Below are 14973 nucleotides of genomic sequence, written 5' to 3'. Positions count from 1 at the left end.
CATATAAATATAAAGTGCAAAATATATCACCACATGGTGATAATAATGGTGATACTGACCATGATCAGTGTCCTTTACCATTTTATACACCTGTTTTGTCATCCCTTTATGCATTATCACCCTATGTGGTGTCCTTCATTGGGCTCTCCTTGTGAGTGCCGTCATTCGCAGAGCCTATCTTAGAGGTGACCCGACGCGGTGATACACACTAAGGGACCCCAGAGAGTCTTACACAGATGTGACCAGATGCTGTGACACCTGCCTAAGGACCCAATGGTGTATAGGAACCTGGCCGTACCTGGGAGCAGATGACCTGATTAAACCTGATGAGACAGGATTAATCTCAAATGTGTGTTTATAGCGCACTTCTGGTGAGTGCGCATTTTTCTTATTCAGTCACTTCATCTGTCACCCCTGGACCCATACACGCTGATTGTGATCTTGAAAGGATCCTCGCGACAATTTATCACCATTATTATCACCATGTGGTGATATATTTTGCACTTTATATTTATATGTATTTATTTAGGTGGTTATGAAATTGATGATCACTTTACTATGCATTTTATCTTGTTTTAGCGCTGCACCTATTTTATTGTTATATGTTGGCCTGAGTTTAGTTTAAAAAAAACAACAACAAACAAACAGCACAAGCGACATTACTTGCCATCAATGTGATGCATCCCTTGAGTCATTGACTTCTGGATTCCTTGAAATCTTCCTCCTCACCATAATCTTACAGTGCAGTGGAGGTTAATAGAACTGAGGGAGCTGTCATATGCACTCATCAAGAAAGCCCAACTATGCCTGCCCTTTCCGCCCAGTTCCTCCATTCATAGAAGTCAGAAATACAATGTTTATGAATGAAACAGGATATCTAAATAAAGGTGGCGGACCTTTAATTCATCCACCCGTCCTTCATTCATAGAAGCTGTAGCATAGGCTTCTGTAAGTGGAGAAGCTAAGCAGAATAGGTAGGCATAGCCGGCACTCTTGATGAGTGTCTGTCACAGTGCTCTCAGGTCTATTAACCCCCACCCCACCAAAAGATTAGGGGCAGCAGGGATGGAGAAGGAATTGGAGGAAGATTTCAAGGAAACCAGGAGCTAGCAGCACAAGCAAAACATCACAGTGATGGTAAGTAGTGTACCTTGTGCTGATTTTTTTTATAACCATATTTAGGTTTTAATTTATGGATCCTCAAAAAGGGGAGTGACTCTCGTAGCCCCTAATGGTCTTCTTGTAATCATTTATTCTAAAAATCATCTTTCCTGGCCCAACTTGAATGATGCAAAAACAAGGTCAGAGCTCTGGTCTTGTAAAAAAAAAAAAATCAGCAGCTACAAATACTACAGCTGCTGACTTATAATAAAAGTCACTTTACAGCCCAGGGATCCAGTGTGATCTTCACCCATTGACTATGGAAAGCTAGCTGTGACTTTCTGCTGACTCACAGACAGCTCCCCACTGCGCATGCACAAGACGCACTGCACTTTCTGAATAGTCCCCCAGTCTCCTGGTACCTGTGACATGTTCCAATAGGTTGCATTGCAGGTGGTGGTGGTCGGGGGCTGAGCTTCTATAGACTGTCAGTGTAAGCTGTCTGCCCGCATATTGTATGGGCAGGCAGTTTGATATGCACAGAAAGAATCAACAAACTACCACAGGACTCAACAGCACCATAGTAGTTCATTCAGAACCACAAGCTGAGAGCCGCAAAGGCTTAAAACTCTAAGGTGGAATCACATCTATGTGTGTGTGGGTTTATAATGCACATTGTAGATGTGTTTTGAGGAGCATCCCATTAATTTGTATTATGCCCGCCAACGCAAGTCAAAGTAAAAGAAAAACTCACCTGACCCTTCAACACACCACAACACAGAGGCAAAATTTACATGGATGTAAACATGGTGATGGTTAAGACCTGTTTACATTGCCATGGTCGTGATGCTTCAAGATAAGTAATTCTAACGTGACCTGTCAAACTCTCCCACTGAAAAAAAAGTTGCTATGGCGGTTGCATCAAGGTAGTTCAATGTGCCAAAAGCTGCTATGGCGGTTTCAGCAAGGTAGTTCAATGTGAAATCCTAATTGGGATAGAAAAAAATCCCCCTGGTGATCAAAAAACAGGAGTGCAGAGGTGGCAGTATCATCTCCCAAATGTCTATAAAAGAGCTGTTAACAGCCTCTGAAATAACAATCCAAAGCAAATCATTTTCAAAATGGTGGTAGCATCTCCCACTGGTGTGAATGAGCCTTTACTAAAGGAGTGCTCACACAATAAATTGAGAATGCTCACTCTTTAATTATCCAATCATGTGCAAATGAATCTGGAGAACAGGGATTTTATTTTGTTCTGATGGAAAAAAGTTATTCTTCACACAATTTATCATGAGAACATTCTCAATTCCATTAAGTAAATCAACCTTTTTCTGTAGCTATAAATGCACGTGTTGTGGTGCGCTACCCAAAAACGGGCCAGGTACGTTTTTATTGAACCTTGTTGAGGGTTCATAGGAAATGATCAGGGCCAGCATTGGGGATTTTAGTGCTGACTCTAACAGAGGAAGGAGGGAGTGCTAGCAAGCTGAATATCAGGGGTCGGGGGCACCTTCGCAAAACATTGCAACTTCACCATGAATGGGCAAGGACTCAGGGGCGGACTGACCATTTGGAAACTCGGGCACTGCCCGAGGGCCCAGGGTCAGTAGGGGGCCCCATGAGATGCCCCTGGTACCTTTTTCATAGGCTTTTTTGAGTTTGGGCAAGGACACAGGGGCCCCATGATCCCCTATTGCCCGGGGGCCCCATGAGTTGTCAGTCCGCCCCTGGGCAAGGTGACGGAGAGGAAGGGGAGTCACCACGACAGGAAGGCTTAGACAGCAATAAAAACCTGCTAGAGGTTCTAACCTTTCTCCCCTTCTAAAAATTTACATTTTTGTGGCTGTCTTGGCCCCTAGGAAGATTTCCCAGTACTTTCTCCATTAGGAAGTGAGGAAAAAATCTCAACAGGGACAAAGCCACCACTTAAAAATCTAAGATGTTCTAGCTCACCCCCAAAAACACCACAATCCAAGAACAGACAAAAAATGCTGGCGTTGGGTTTGAAAGACATCGAAACCTGAACTGAAACCAATAAGCATACTGCCAAGCATTTATAACCCCCCTCCTTTGCAACATCATATCTACAGTGAGGTGACAGGTGTTGTGAAGAGTCATCAAGCATGCTAAAATCTTTGTACAGTCAGCTTTAAATTTACCAAAACTATATAATGAGGAAAAACCCAAGCAATATTTTATATTTGTATCTAGTAGCTGCTCACACTACAGAGTTAATGGTGGACCTAAATAATGTATAACGGTTGTATAGTGTATGGGGATTGTACAACCAAGTTGTAATGTGTGTGGTGAGCTTTAGCTTCTCCTGGGCTAGTTGAACATTTGACTATGAGTTTGTAGTAAAAAGGTCTTAATTTGTCAAGGTGAGAAAGAGACAAGACTAAACTTAATGATGAATGAATAGCACAAGCTGCCTCTTACCTTTCTTTTATGTCGTTTGAAGCCATTTCTCCTGCGGCGATTCATAATCTTTATGCTGTACAGAGCTCCGAGGATAAGAAGTGCTCCAGCTATGCCAACTCCCACCGGTACCAGCATCCCAGACATGTACCCGGCCTGCATGGCAAACAAAAGATATAAATATTCAGGATTCTCTTCTTATCTGTAAAGTGCTAACAATCCTAGTAAACCTAGTGAGCAGAACAGCAATGCATTCCACACCTCCAATGCAGCAATATCTGTTGTGCCATCTGCATAGTGCAGGACATTGATGAATTACCAGAATTCTTGCTTATCAGCAGCTGACATGCAGGTGCTCTACAGTGGGTGATCCTGATCAAATCTAAAGACAACCCTTCCTTATCTTAATCACACCGGTTATCAGGAATAATCAAGATTGAAAATCACGCTAAAAAAATTATCTTTTTGTTCACAATATGGTGCAATGCACCGTGGAGTGCAAATAAACCTATAAAATCAATTGTGTATCATGTTCTTGAGTGAGATGACAGACCTGATTTACCTGTGCTGAGGACACATCTGCATCATGCAGAGTATCTGATATTCTGCTGAGCAATATGACATTTTTCAACCTAGTTAGGGGTCTTTTACAATCCTTATCACTCACACCCCAAAGCCCCTGGAGTCTCCAGCCCTCCCTCTGAACCAGATAACCACAGGAGTCCTTTGTCCTAGAACAGACATTGTGGAACTCCTCTCTCCTTGTCAATCACTATGGTTAATGAGCCCATTAAGAATGCCGTCTTACTGGGTAAATAACATAATTCTGTCATTTATTAAAAGGATCCCTTCATGAGTTCATGTTCTGTCATTTATCCATATCAACCCTTCACAAATTCATTTTTCAAGTGGTTTCTTATATAAAAAGTAGGTAAAGCTGAAGTTTAGGTATTGTGATTTTTACATAGTTACTTTGTTCCAGCTTGGACCAATGTAATTAAGTTTGTGCCATAGCCATGGGATCCCCCTGGAAGCTGGGAATCACTGTAACGGACATTGCTACTACAGTGGTCTCCACTAGTTTCAGAGTCCCGTGCCTGCTGCATTGTTAACTCAGGAGGCCGCTAGCTCCGTAGGGGCACCATTCAGAGAACACTTTGCATTTTCTCAATGAGCATACAGTACTTTCTGATTGGATGAGGGAAGAGAATGGATGGCAACATTATATGATAAGAAAACACTTTCCAATTTTGATGATTCGCTGCTCCTCCCTTAACATCCCCTAGCCACATCGTATGCTTGTTCTGTGGGCTAATCCATACATTAGCATGGTCCTGAGATGACCTTTTCTCTTCTAGAAGTCACACATCCCTTCCCCTCTCCTACCTGTACCTGTCTTTGCTTTCTTTTTCCTTTGTCTTACATGGAACCTATGTGTAGTTCTTGGGAGCAGCTTTCCATATTTAGATCATACTTTGTTTTACCTCCTCTCGCATTGTATTATATCCTATTGTTTCCTTACAGTTCCCAGATGTGTTTTTGTATGACATTCTCCTTCTTGCCTGGGGGCAACCCGTGCCCCCCCCCCCGCCTTTTTTTCTGTACATATATTTGAATGTCCTGCATTTGTTACTGGATTGAAAATTCAATAAAAAGTTTGAACAAGAAAACACTTTGCATTTATTGAGAAACTAAAAACATTCTCTGAATGGCACCTGTGCTGAGCACCCAACCGTCTTTGTTCACTTAGCAGGACCTGGAAGAGAGGGAATATGGATCCAGGCTGAAGAGATCTGTATCTCATCCATTCACTTGCATCCACTCAGAAGGATTCAAGATGTTTTCGGGATGGATGAGCTGCAGAACAAGCAGCCTGCAATGATCTACGTACTCCAGTCAAGACTGTAGGTTCCAGCATGGGATGCTCAGTACTGACTGTACTGTACAGGCTGGGGGGTGAAAGCAACAGTATTACATAATGCAGCACGTCCACACATTATCCATACTTCATTTGGGTTCATTTATTTATAGAGTGCAAATGGACACAAAATGTCCTTGGCCAGAGTTCAGCTTTAAAAAAAAAAAATATTGTAAAATTGTAGATTTGTATAAGCAAAGAAAAACCGGCACTCTAGTGTATACTCTGCAATCTTGTGTCTATTGGTGGGTAACAGATGACAGCCACCAATGTCAACAGGTTTCAGACAAACTGGCCTTATTCATAACCATGGTCATGAATAAGGCCAGTTTGGCTGAAACGCATTAACATTGGTGGCTGTCATCTGTTACTCACCAACAAACACAAGACTGCAAAGTATACAACAGAGTGCCGGATTTTCTTTGCTTATATGGATCATGTGGCTGAAGAGTCAGCTACCTCTGCCAGAGCACCGCTGATAAAGCTGCACTATAACACTGGGAGGTAGTAGCACCTAATTTCATGCATTTAAAAATTGTAGATTACCAATAGACCCTTTTCTAGTTAAGGCCTCATGCACACAGGGCATTAGAGTTTCATCTCTGAATGCTTTTTACTCCTGGTAGGAAAAAGATGCAGAAAAAACATTCCTTGTATTGCACATGCACTTAGATGCATCAAGGGTTTGAGAGTTAATGGATTTCATTAGCCAGAATATTAATTTATTCTGATCACTGGAATGAATGTTCAAGCACTAAACGCTTCCAGTGTTTAAGAGTGTTTAAACACATTTAGGGCCATCAAGTGGTTTTTTCTGCTCTAAAGCTCCTCTTCTGAATGCTCTGGTGATGTTTTATTTTTCAACCTGTAAATACTCCTCTTCTAATATGTCTGCAAATGTGTGCATGGGCAGGTGCTTTTACAGGCTGAAGAAAAAACCTGCCAATGCCTGTAAAAGAGGCAGTTTATAAACCCTGTGGGCATGAGGCCTAAATGAACAGCAGGACCAGATCAGTCAAGGCCACCAGTGGGACAGATTTTCACATATTTCCTTATGTCTCTATCTTAAGACACCAAAATACTAAAAGCTGATTGTTTTTTCTGAGTTACAACAGAGCACTGCTCTTTGCCATATGTTAATATATGAAATCTGTACTAAGAAAATATGCAGGCTACTGATGCAGACCTTTACATTGTATTTGCTAATTGCCCTGCTGTCATGCTGATCCAAAGGCTCCAATACTTTCTGAACACTAATCATGAGCTAATTTGCTGCATTTGTTCTCAGCATGGAGGTTGGAGAATACAGACCAACAGCATTTTCAAAAGATTAGAAATGACAGTCCTCATACTCCTAATGTATTTGTTTGCTACAACAATTTTAAAGTCGTCTTATTTCTTTAAGGTTCTGCTCAGGGGTGTGTGTTCCACCTGTTTTCTACACTATGCATGTGTCTGGAAAAAAAAAAAAACAGTCCTAATAATTGGTATGTGCATCTCTGCCCTGATCACAAAACAAATTTCTCTAATTAGGGTGCAATTAGCAGGGTGTAACCCCCTCATCCCCACTGGGATTCTTGTGAGATCCAAGACACTCATGAAAGTAAATACACAAACCAGCAGAGCGCACTACAAGTCCCAACTTTCAATGTCCAATGCCAGTAGTATCAATGAAGTTCAATTCCAACCCAATCAAGAAGATGGACCGGGGCTATATAACAAGAGGATCCTGCAGCTTCTAGAGGAGATCCGGGATGATCCAAAGCAGCTCAAGCAACAAGAAACCAGGAGCGCAAGATCCTCATTAGCATGACTGTAATCATTTATTGATAGAATAAAATTGCACACTTACAGTTAAAATTCTTCAATATCAGCATGGGTGGTAGGAAACACCAAGTGGGGACAATGCAAGGCTTTGTACAGGAAACGGTCCAATCTTTTGTCCAGTTGTTACCTTTAGGGGCAGGTTTGAGAAAGAAGGGTTGTCCTTCGAAACACGTTACCACCACCTTCTTTCCACCAGCACATAGAGGTCACCACGAGGCATTAGGCAGCACTGGACATTGTTTATTGGCGGCTTTTTGACATCTGTCATAGCGGGCCCCTGTGATGCCGTCCAGGGGATCTGGAGTTGCTATTTCCTGCATACGGCCTTGGTTTGTCTCCACCATGGTGTTCCCTACCACCTATGCAGATATTCAACAAATTTAACTGTAAGTGTGCTATTTTGTTATTTCAATAAATGATTACTCTCATGCGGAGGATCCCGCACTCCTGTTTTCTTGTTTGAAGACCCTCATGAGTAGACACAGCCAAAACAGGCCATCTACCTTTTGTCATTGGCCTAAGAGCTGGCATCAAGGTGAGGCAAGAGGATGCAATGACTTTCCATAATTAATTCCCCGTCCACACACATTGCATTTCCTTCTATTCCACTTTTTAAAAGGGGGCCTGTGCATAAAGAAATATAATGTAGCCATTTATCACTTTTGCATATTGCACCTGTAAAGACAAAATAATGAGAGCAGCTATTACTGAATTATTTTTGATGAGTGTATGCTACAGGGCACCTTTTTTTTTTTAATGCCAGTGAGTCACTGGCCTACAACAACCATGTACATATCATGCCTCCCAATACCTATTATGGAGATTATGATTCCTGGCTAGCAGCTCCCCAAGCAGTGAAGCAAGGATAGGGACAACATCTCCAGAGTATACACCTTCAAAACAAGTCAGCAATAACAGTTCTCATTTTTCTACCATGAGATTCCTTTTGGGGATGAAACCACCCAGATATGTGTTGTTTGATTCTGACAACAGTTTGAAAGCATCTTTGATGGAGTTTGAATCCATTATATGAATTTTGAGCTCACTAAAACTGAATCCAGACTTCAGACAGATCAAACAACTATAGATCACACAGCAACAAAAAGATACTTGCTGACTGGCTGCTATGGGTTACTGCATTCATTTCTTGCTTTATCATATAAGCCCAGCACTGTTAAGTTGCATAGATGAAGCCAAATATACACTTTTATACTTTATAATCATAATATGGTAATATTGCAATGAGTAATAACATAATGACATGCAGTTATATGATTCTAGCTGAACAGAATTAAAATTTAGCAATCAAATAAAGGCCTGAAACATAGACGGAGAGGCCCTTTGTTTCAAATTTCAGTCCCTGAATGACCTGAGACAGAGGCTTGGATCATTTTCAGTGGAATATTGGGGACATACTTCTCAATTTAGCTACCGAAACTCTGCCACCCATGAGATCCATTAAAGGATAAGTCCACTTTTGGGAACATATTGCATGTCCCACCTGTTTTTAGGGTGGAACATGTAGCATGTTCCCAATGCTGCAACCACTGTCCGATCCCCCCCCCACGTGACAGCAGTACTGGGGGAAGTTCCCTGCCCAAGCTGTCACTGTTTAAAAATAGCGCAGCCATGGGGGGTTGTGAGAATGAATGAACTACAAGTCCCACCAGCCTTAGCAGCTGTCAGCTTGTAGTTCTCAATGAACTACCGCAGTGCTGTGGAGCGCTGTGGTAGTTCATTCATTATACCTGTCCATATATCTGCTTGCCTGTACATGCTGTACGGCCAAGCAAATATACTGACAGGTCTGCAGGAGACCTGCATAGCACCAGAGATCTACTGATCGCTGGTGCAATGCTTTACAGACTCCTGTAACAAAAAATAATAAATGCACATTTTTTTTTACCTACAAAAACATGTGCATGTATAAATTGTTGCAAATTCTTCTTCAGAATCTGAAATGTATTATCTTAAAGTGAAACTTTATTCTGAAAATTAAGTCCTCTAGACGACCGCAGGCTCGCCCCTTTTGCAGAAAAAGCAGTCACTCCCAATGCTCAGAGGTCCTCCACAAAGTAATCTGACTTAACAGGCACATCTGCAAGGCTTGGTGAATTCAGGTAGAGGAATCCAATGTAAAGCTACAAAAAGTACAAACGGAGAAGGCACAGGCAACTAGGGTATTACCAAAAATTTTGTGGAAAGATGTGAAATCAATAAAAGTAGATACTCGCAAAAGTACAAGTAAGCGCATGTAAACCAGAAGATGTCATGTAGTGCATGATACACGTTCTGCAACCACACACCAATGTACTGGCAAACAGATGTATTTCAGGGGTACACCCCCTTTCTCAAAGCTAAGCCCCTTTTGCAGATATAGCTATGCAAAACATAAAAATAAGTGCCAAAAATCAGAACCACTAGAGACCGATCTGCTGAGAGCCTAAAGATTTTCTGCTGCTCAGGGGCTTTGGGCTTCAGCAAAATGGAAGTCTCCAGCAAGAAGAAACAAGAGCACTGCTGGAGGCAATCTACAGCACACACTAATTTTGGTAGCATAATTATTTCATGTGGAATGTGTGTTTCTTGCTAAAAAATATTTTTTATCAAGTTGTTATGGGCAAAGTTCTGCTTTATGGAATGGAAGCAAGAACTTCTATGTACCTTCTTTCCCCATACGGACAAGATACTCCAACAGTCTCAGATATCTTCTATTAATGCAACAACTAACAAAGAATCCTGTAATAAATGAATGTTCTGATGGTATCAATTCTCTACTAAACTTAAAAATATGTACCCACATACATCAGACCTCTGCTGGAGAGGTTGTGGCCAAAAAAGGCACCTTCTTACATATTTGGTGGGACTGTCCTGTTCTCACCCAGTTTTGGACCAGGATAAATGCACATATAATGCAACTTCTAGACATTCCTCACCCAGACAACCCCTCACTGTCTCAGAGTACCTACTCCATAACACATCTTGGCCTATAACTTTTTTATAAGAAATGTATATTACCACATACTCCTAATGCTACCCTATGGAAGAGACCCCAGCCACCTACCATTGCTGAATGGATTGGCAGGGCTAATATCGTTAAGGAGGCCAAGCACTGGTGTTGCTCTCAGAGAGACAAATAAGACACATTTTACAAGATTTGGGCATCTTGGAAACACCACCAAAGTGAAAATTCCTCAAAAACCAATGAACAAACTCCAGTCACATATCCTGTAGACAATCTCATTCTTCCTAACCTGTTTAGCCCACTTAGTAATGTCCTAGCAAGTCCACTGTTTGATGATTGCCCTTAGCCCTCATCAGTTTGTACCTTCAACTTATTGGTCTTAATTACAAATATTCAATATGCTCAATTGTACTTTTTTCTCTTTTTCTCCAATCCAATGGTTGTTCTCCTTATTCCTTCCCTATCTTCAACCCTCCACCATTATATACTCCCACGTTTCCTGTTTCTTGCTTCTTATGGAATGTTATCCTTATATAAGTAGAGCCCTCATGGTTGCATTCTCAATGAAGCAGAAATAAGAGATTAAATACAAATAGAATAAAATAAAAATAAAGGCCAGATAGAGCACAACTACAAACATAAGCCCAAAGCATATCAACTTTGCTGCAGAAATGTCACAATAGCAAGTGGAGGCTGCCACAGTCAACACAGGGAACTGAAGGCTAAAACTACAGGGACCTGCTGTCATAGCCTGCAATTATTCGCAATCCATATACAGGATTAGGTTTTAAAGGGAATGTACAGTCTTTTCCGTGCATCTTATGTATTATATTCAGGACTACAAGTTTTCCTATCTGAAAAAAACTCTCAAAATCAAGTGACACATAAGAACCCTGTAATACAGCTAAACTTCAGTCAGATCATAGAACATCTTATTAAATAAAGAATGTGTTTTTTTTTTTGTTTTGTTTTTTTCAAAGAAACCAAAAACCAGAAACTTAAATGTGCCTTGGCACCAGCCCCTGTATAGCAGAGCTCAGACTGTTAGAGGGAAAAGCAGTATAATGAGCCAATCAGTTATGCTGCAATGCCTTTGTGCCAACAGTTCATCAGTGAGATATGTTCATCAGTGAGATATGTCTCCATTCGCTGTGCAGTCACAGAGTGGGTGCTGGGACAAAACCTAGTTGTACCAGGGATTTTTAAATCTCAGGAATGAAAAGGCAGGATTACAGGCATTTGGCAGCAACCAGACAGCTGTGCTCAAAAGTTTGTATACCCCTGGGAAATCAGTAATACTATGTACCATTTTAAAAAAAACATGAGTGAGCAGGCAAAACACATTTCTTTAAATTATTATGAGATTCATATTCAACTGTAGGTTATAATAAAATGGCACAATCATAAAGCAAAACATGGCAACAAATAAACAAATGAAATGACCCATTCAAAAGTTTGCATACCCTTAGTTCTTAATACTGTGTATTGCCCCCTTTTAGCATCAATAACAGCGTACAGTCTTTTGTAATAGTTCTCTTTGAGGTCCCACATTCTTGCAGGTGGTATAGCTACCCATTCTTCTTGGCAAAATGCCTCCAGGTCATGTAAAGTCTTTGGTTGTGTTGCATAAAATGCACGTTTGAGATCTCTCCAGAGTGACTCGACGATATTAAGGTCAAAAGACTGTGATAGCTACTCCAGAACCTTCTCCTTTTTCTTGCTCTAGCAACTGGAGGGTCAACTTAAGCTTGTGCTTAGGGTCACTGTTGTGCCGCTGCATTTATCTTGCCATCAACTGTTACAAGAGTCCATGCTTCATAGTAGGGATGGTATTCTTGTCACTATAGTCCTTATTGACCCCTCTCCAAACATAGCGCTTATTGGTTGTGAGCATAAAGTTCTGTTTTGGTCTTGTCACTCCAGATTACAGTGTGCCAGAAGCCGTGAAGCATTTCAAGGTGTTTCCGGGTGTATGGTAACCGGGCTTTTTTGTGGCACTGGTACAGTAAAGGCTTCTTTCTGGCAAGCATCGTTGTTTTTCTCCTGAAGTTACCTGTGAGCTTTCCTTTGTATCTCAAACAATTTTTCTGGCAGTTATGGCTGCAATCTTTCTTCGTCTACTGACCTTGGTTTGGTATAAATAGATCCTTGAATTTCCCACTTCTTAATAGGTGATTGAACATTACTGACTGGCATATTGAAGGCTTTGGATATATTTTTATATTCTTTATATATTCCATCTTTATAAAGTTTCATTAGCTTGTTGTGCAGGTCTTTTGACAATTCTTCTCCCATGGCTCAGTATCTAGTGTGAAACAAGCTAATTGACTATTTATACACAGACACTAATTGAAATTTAAAAAGCCACAGATGTGGGAAACTAACCTTTAATTGTCATTTAACCCGTGTGTGTCATCTTGTGTGTCTGTACCAAGACCAAACATTCCAGGGTATAGAAAACGTTTGATCATGGCCATTTGGGTGATTTATGATATCATTATGATTTTAAAAAGGAGCCAAACAACTATGTGATAATAAATGGCTTCATATGATCACTATTCTTAAAAAAAGACAGTTTTTTGGCATGATCAGTCATATTTTCAATAGCAATGCCAAATTTTCACGATTTCTGACAGGGTATGCAAACTTATGAGCACAACTGTATATGTATTTTTTCTGTGTATTTATCTGTTTGCCTGGAATTAAACTTTAACTATTTATTTGTAAAATAAAGATTCTACAAAATTATAAAAAATTATATCAAACAGAAGTTTCTAAATTTGTAAACTTAAAAAATTCAAATTCAAAATGTGCAAAAATTAAGGGCTCCTTTTAAAGTATACCTTGATGCCTTTAAAGCATGGTTAAATTTTGTCCGCAAGCTTGTAGTCAGAAAAATAATGATTTCTATAGAGATTCCCTGGAGAGAACAGTGGTGGGGAACATGTGCAAGTAACCACGATGATTTATTGAAAGGGAGGGAAGGTAGACAACCTGTAATCGAAAAATAAAAAAATCACGCTTAGGATTTCTTTGTATGTTCCTTCTTCGTATACTCCTGCAGCCCCAAACGTGATAGCTGCCAATGGCATCTGATTTCTGGTATGTTAGTTTTAGATCAATGACAATTGATTTGGTGGTATTTTGCGCTGAACACATACACTGAGGCTGATAAAGCATGGGAGATTTTTTTAGCCATTAATCACTGCTATAATATGCTAATGCTAGCAGGCAACAGCGGTTTGAAGCTAGCAATCATGATGATATTCTTGGCGACAAATTGCCGTAACAAAATGGGGGGTAATTGCTGCAAAAAAAACTGCCCATGTGACATGAACCTGACTGTGATACATACACTATTGCAGGGATAAATGCTACTTTATCATGGCACCAAATACTATGACAAGAATACACATAGTGATAATACTGTGAAACCACATATGGCAAAACTGAATGCCCCAAATTTTTGGCATCAGAAAAATATGGAAAAAAAAAGTTCTTATTAAACATTAAGCCCGGGTTCACACTGATGCGGTGCGTAATGCGCAGCGTTTTCAGTGTGAATTCCACACCGCATCAAAATCACACCCAGTTCATGTGAACCGTTGCGGGTGTGTATGTTAACACAAAATGCGGTGCAATGTGCAGAATCGGATTGCATAGCTGTGAATACGCATGGGAACCGATTCTAGTGTTAACCTAAAAAAAGGTGTAGGTGCGATTAGAGCCGTGCAGAATGTATGGCTCCAATCGCACTGCACACAAATCGCATGTGATTTGCACAGGATTGTGGTGCAGTTCCTGTGCGAATCACATGTGATATACCGCACTGCATGTATGTGATCCCAGGGTAATGGAATCTAAGCTTGTTAACAAATTGAGCATCAGGCCTTTTTTCCCCTAAATTCTTGAGTCCAAAAACAATTTCTCTGGATGAGGTCATATATATAGATAGATAGATATACAGTGGGGATCGAAAGTTTGGGCACCCTAGCTAAAAATTTGTATTAATGTGCATAAAGAAGCCAAGGAAAGATGGAAAAATCTCCAAAAGGCATCAAATTACACATTAGACATTCTTATAATATGTCAACAAAAGTTAGATTTTATTTCCATCATTTACACTTTCAAAATAACAGAAAACCAAAAAATGGCGTCTGCAAAAGTTTGGGCACCCTGCAGAGTTAATATCTTGTACTGCCCCCTTTGGCAAGTATCACAGCTTGTAAACGCTTTTTGTAGCCAGCCAAGAGTCTTTCAATTCTTGTTTGAGGTATCTTTGTCCATTCTTCCTTACAAAAGTCTTCCAGTTCTTTGAGATTTCTGGGCTGTCTGTCACGCACTGCTCTTTTAAGGTCTATCCATAGATTTTCAATTATGTTGAGGTCAGGAGATTGTGAAGGCCATGGCAAAACCTTCAGTTTACGCCTCTTGATGTAATCCCCTGTGGATTTCGAGGTGTGTTTAGGATCATTATCCATTTGTAGAAGCCATCCTCTCCTTAACTTCAGCTTTTTCACAGATGGCATCAAGTTACCATCCAAAATTTGCTGAAATTTTATTGAATCCATTTTTCCTTCTACTCGTGAGATGTTCCCTGTGCCACTGGCTGCAACACAACCCCAAAGCATGATTGATCCAACCCCATGCTTAACAGGTGGACAGAGGTTCTTTTCATTAAATTCTGTGCCCCTTCTTCTCCAAACGTACCTTTGCTCATTCCGGCCAAAAAGTTCAATTTTAA

At 40.5% G+C, this 14973-nt stretch overlaps 1 protein-coding gene across 3 annotated transcripts in view; it reads right to left on the bottom strand.

The window, feature by feature from the left end:
• ARMH4 (armadillo like helical domain containing 4) overlaps positions 1-14973 on the bottom strand; it is a 304815-nt gene that overhangs the window by 6801 nt on the left and 283041 nt on the right. For all 3 annotated transcript variants that reach the window (XM_089661128.1, XM_089661130.1, XM_089661129.1), the window contains exon 7: positions 3541-3675. In XM_089661128.1, the coding sequence (XP_089517254.1) occupies positions 3541-3675 (135 nt within the window). The remainder of the gene's footprint in view (positions 1-3540; positions 3676-14973) is intronic.

The sequence above is a fragment of the Staurois parvus genome, unplaced genomic scaffold, assembly GCF_062004578.1.
Source record: "Staurois parvus isolate SC_StPar_1 unplaced genomic scaffold, SC_StPar_1.0 ptg001316l, whole genome shotgun sequence".
In the NCBI taxonomy this organism is placed as follows: Eukaryota; Metazoa; Chordata; class Amphibia; order Anura; family Ranidae; genus Staurois; species Staurois parvus.
This window is presented reverse-complemented; position numbering and strand designations above follow the sequence as displayed.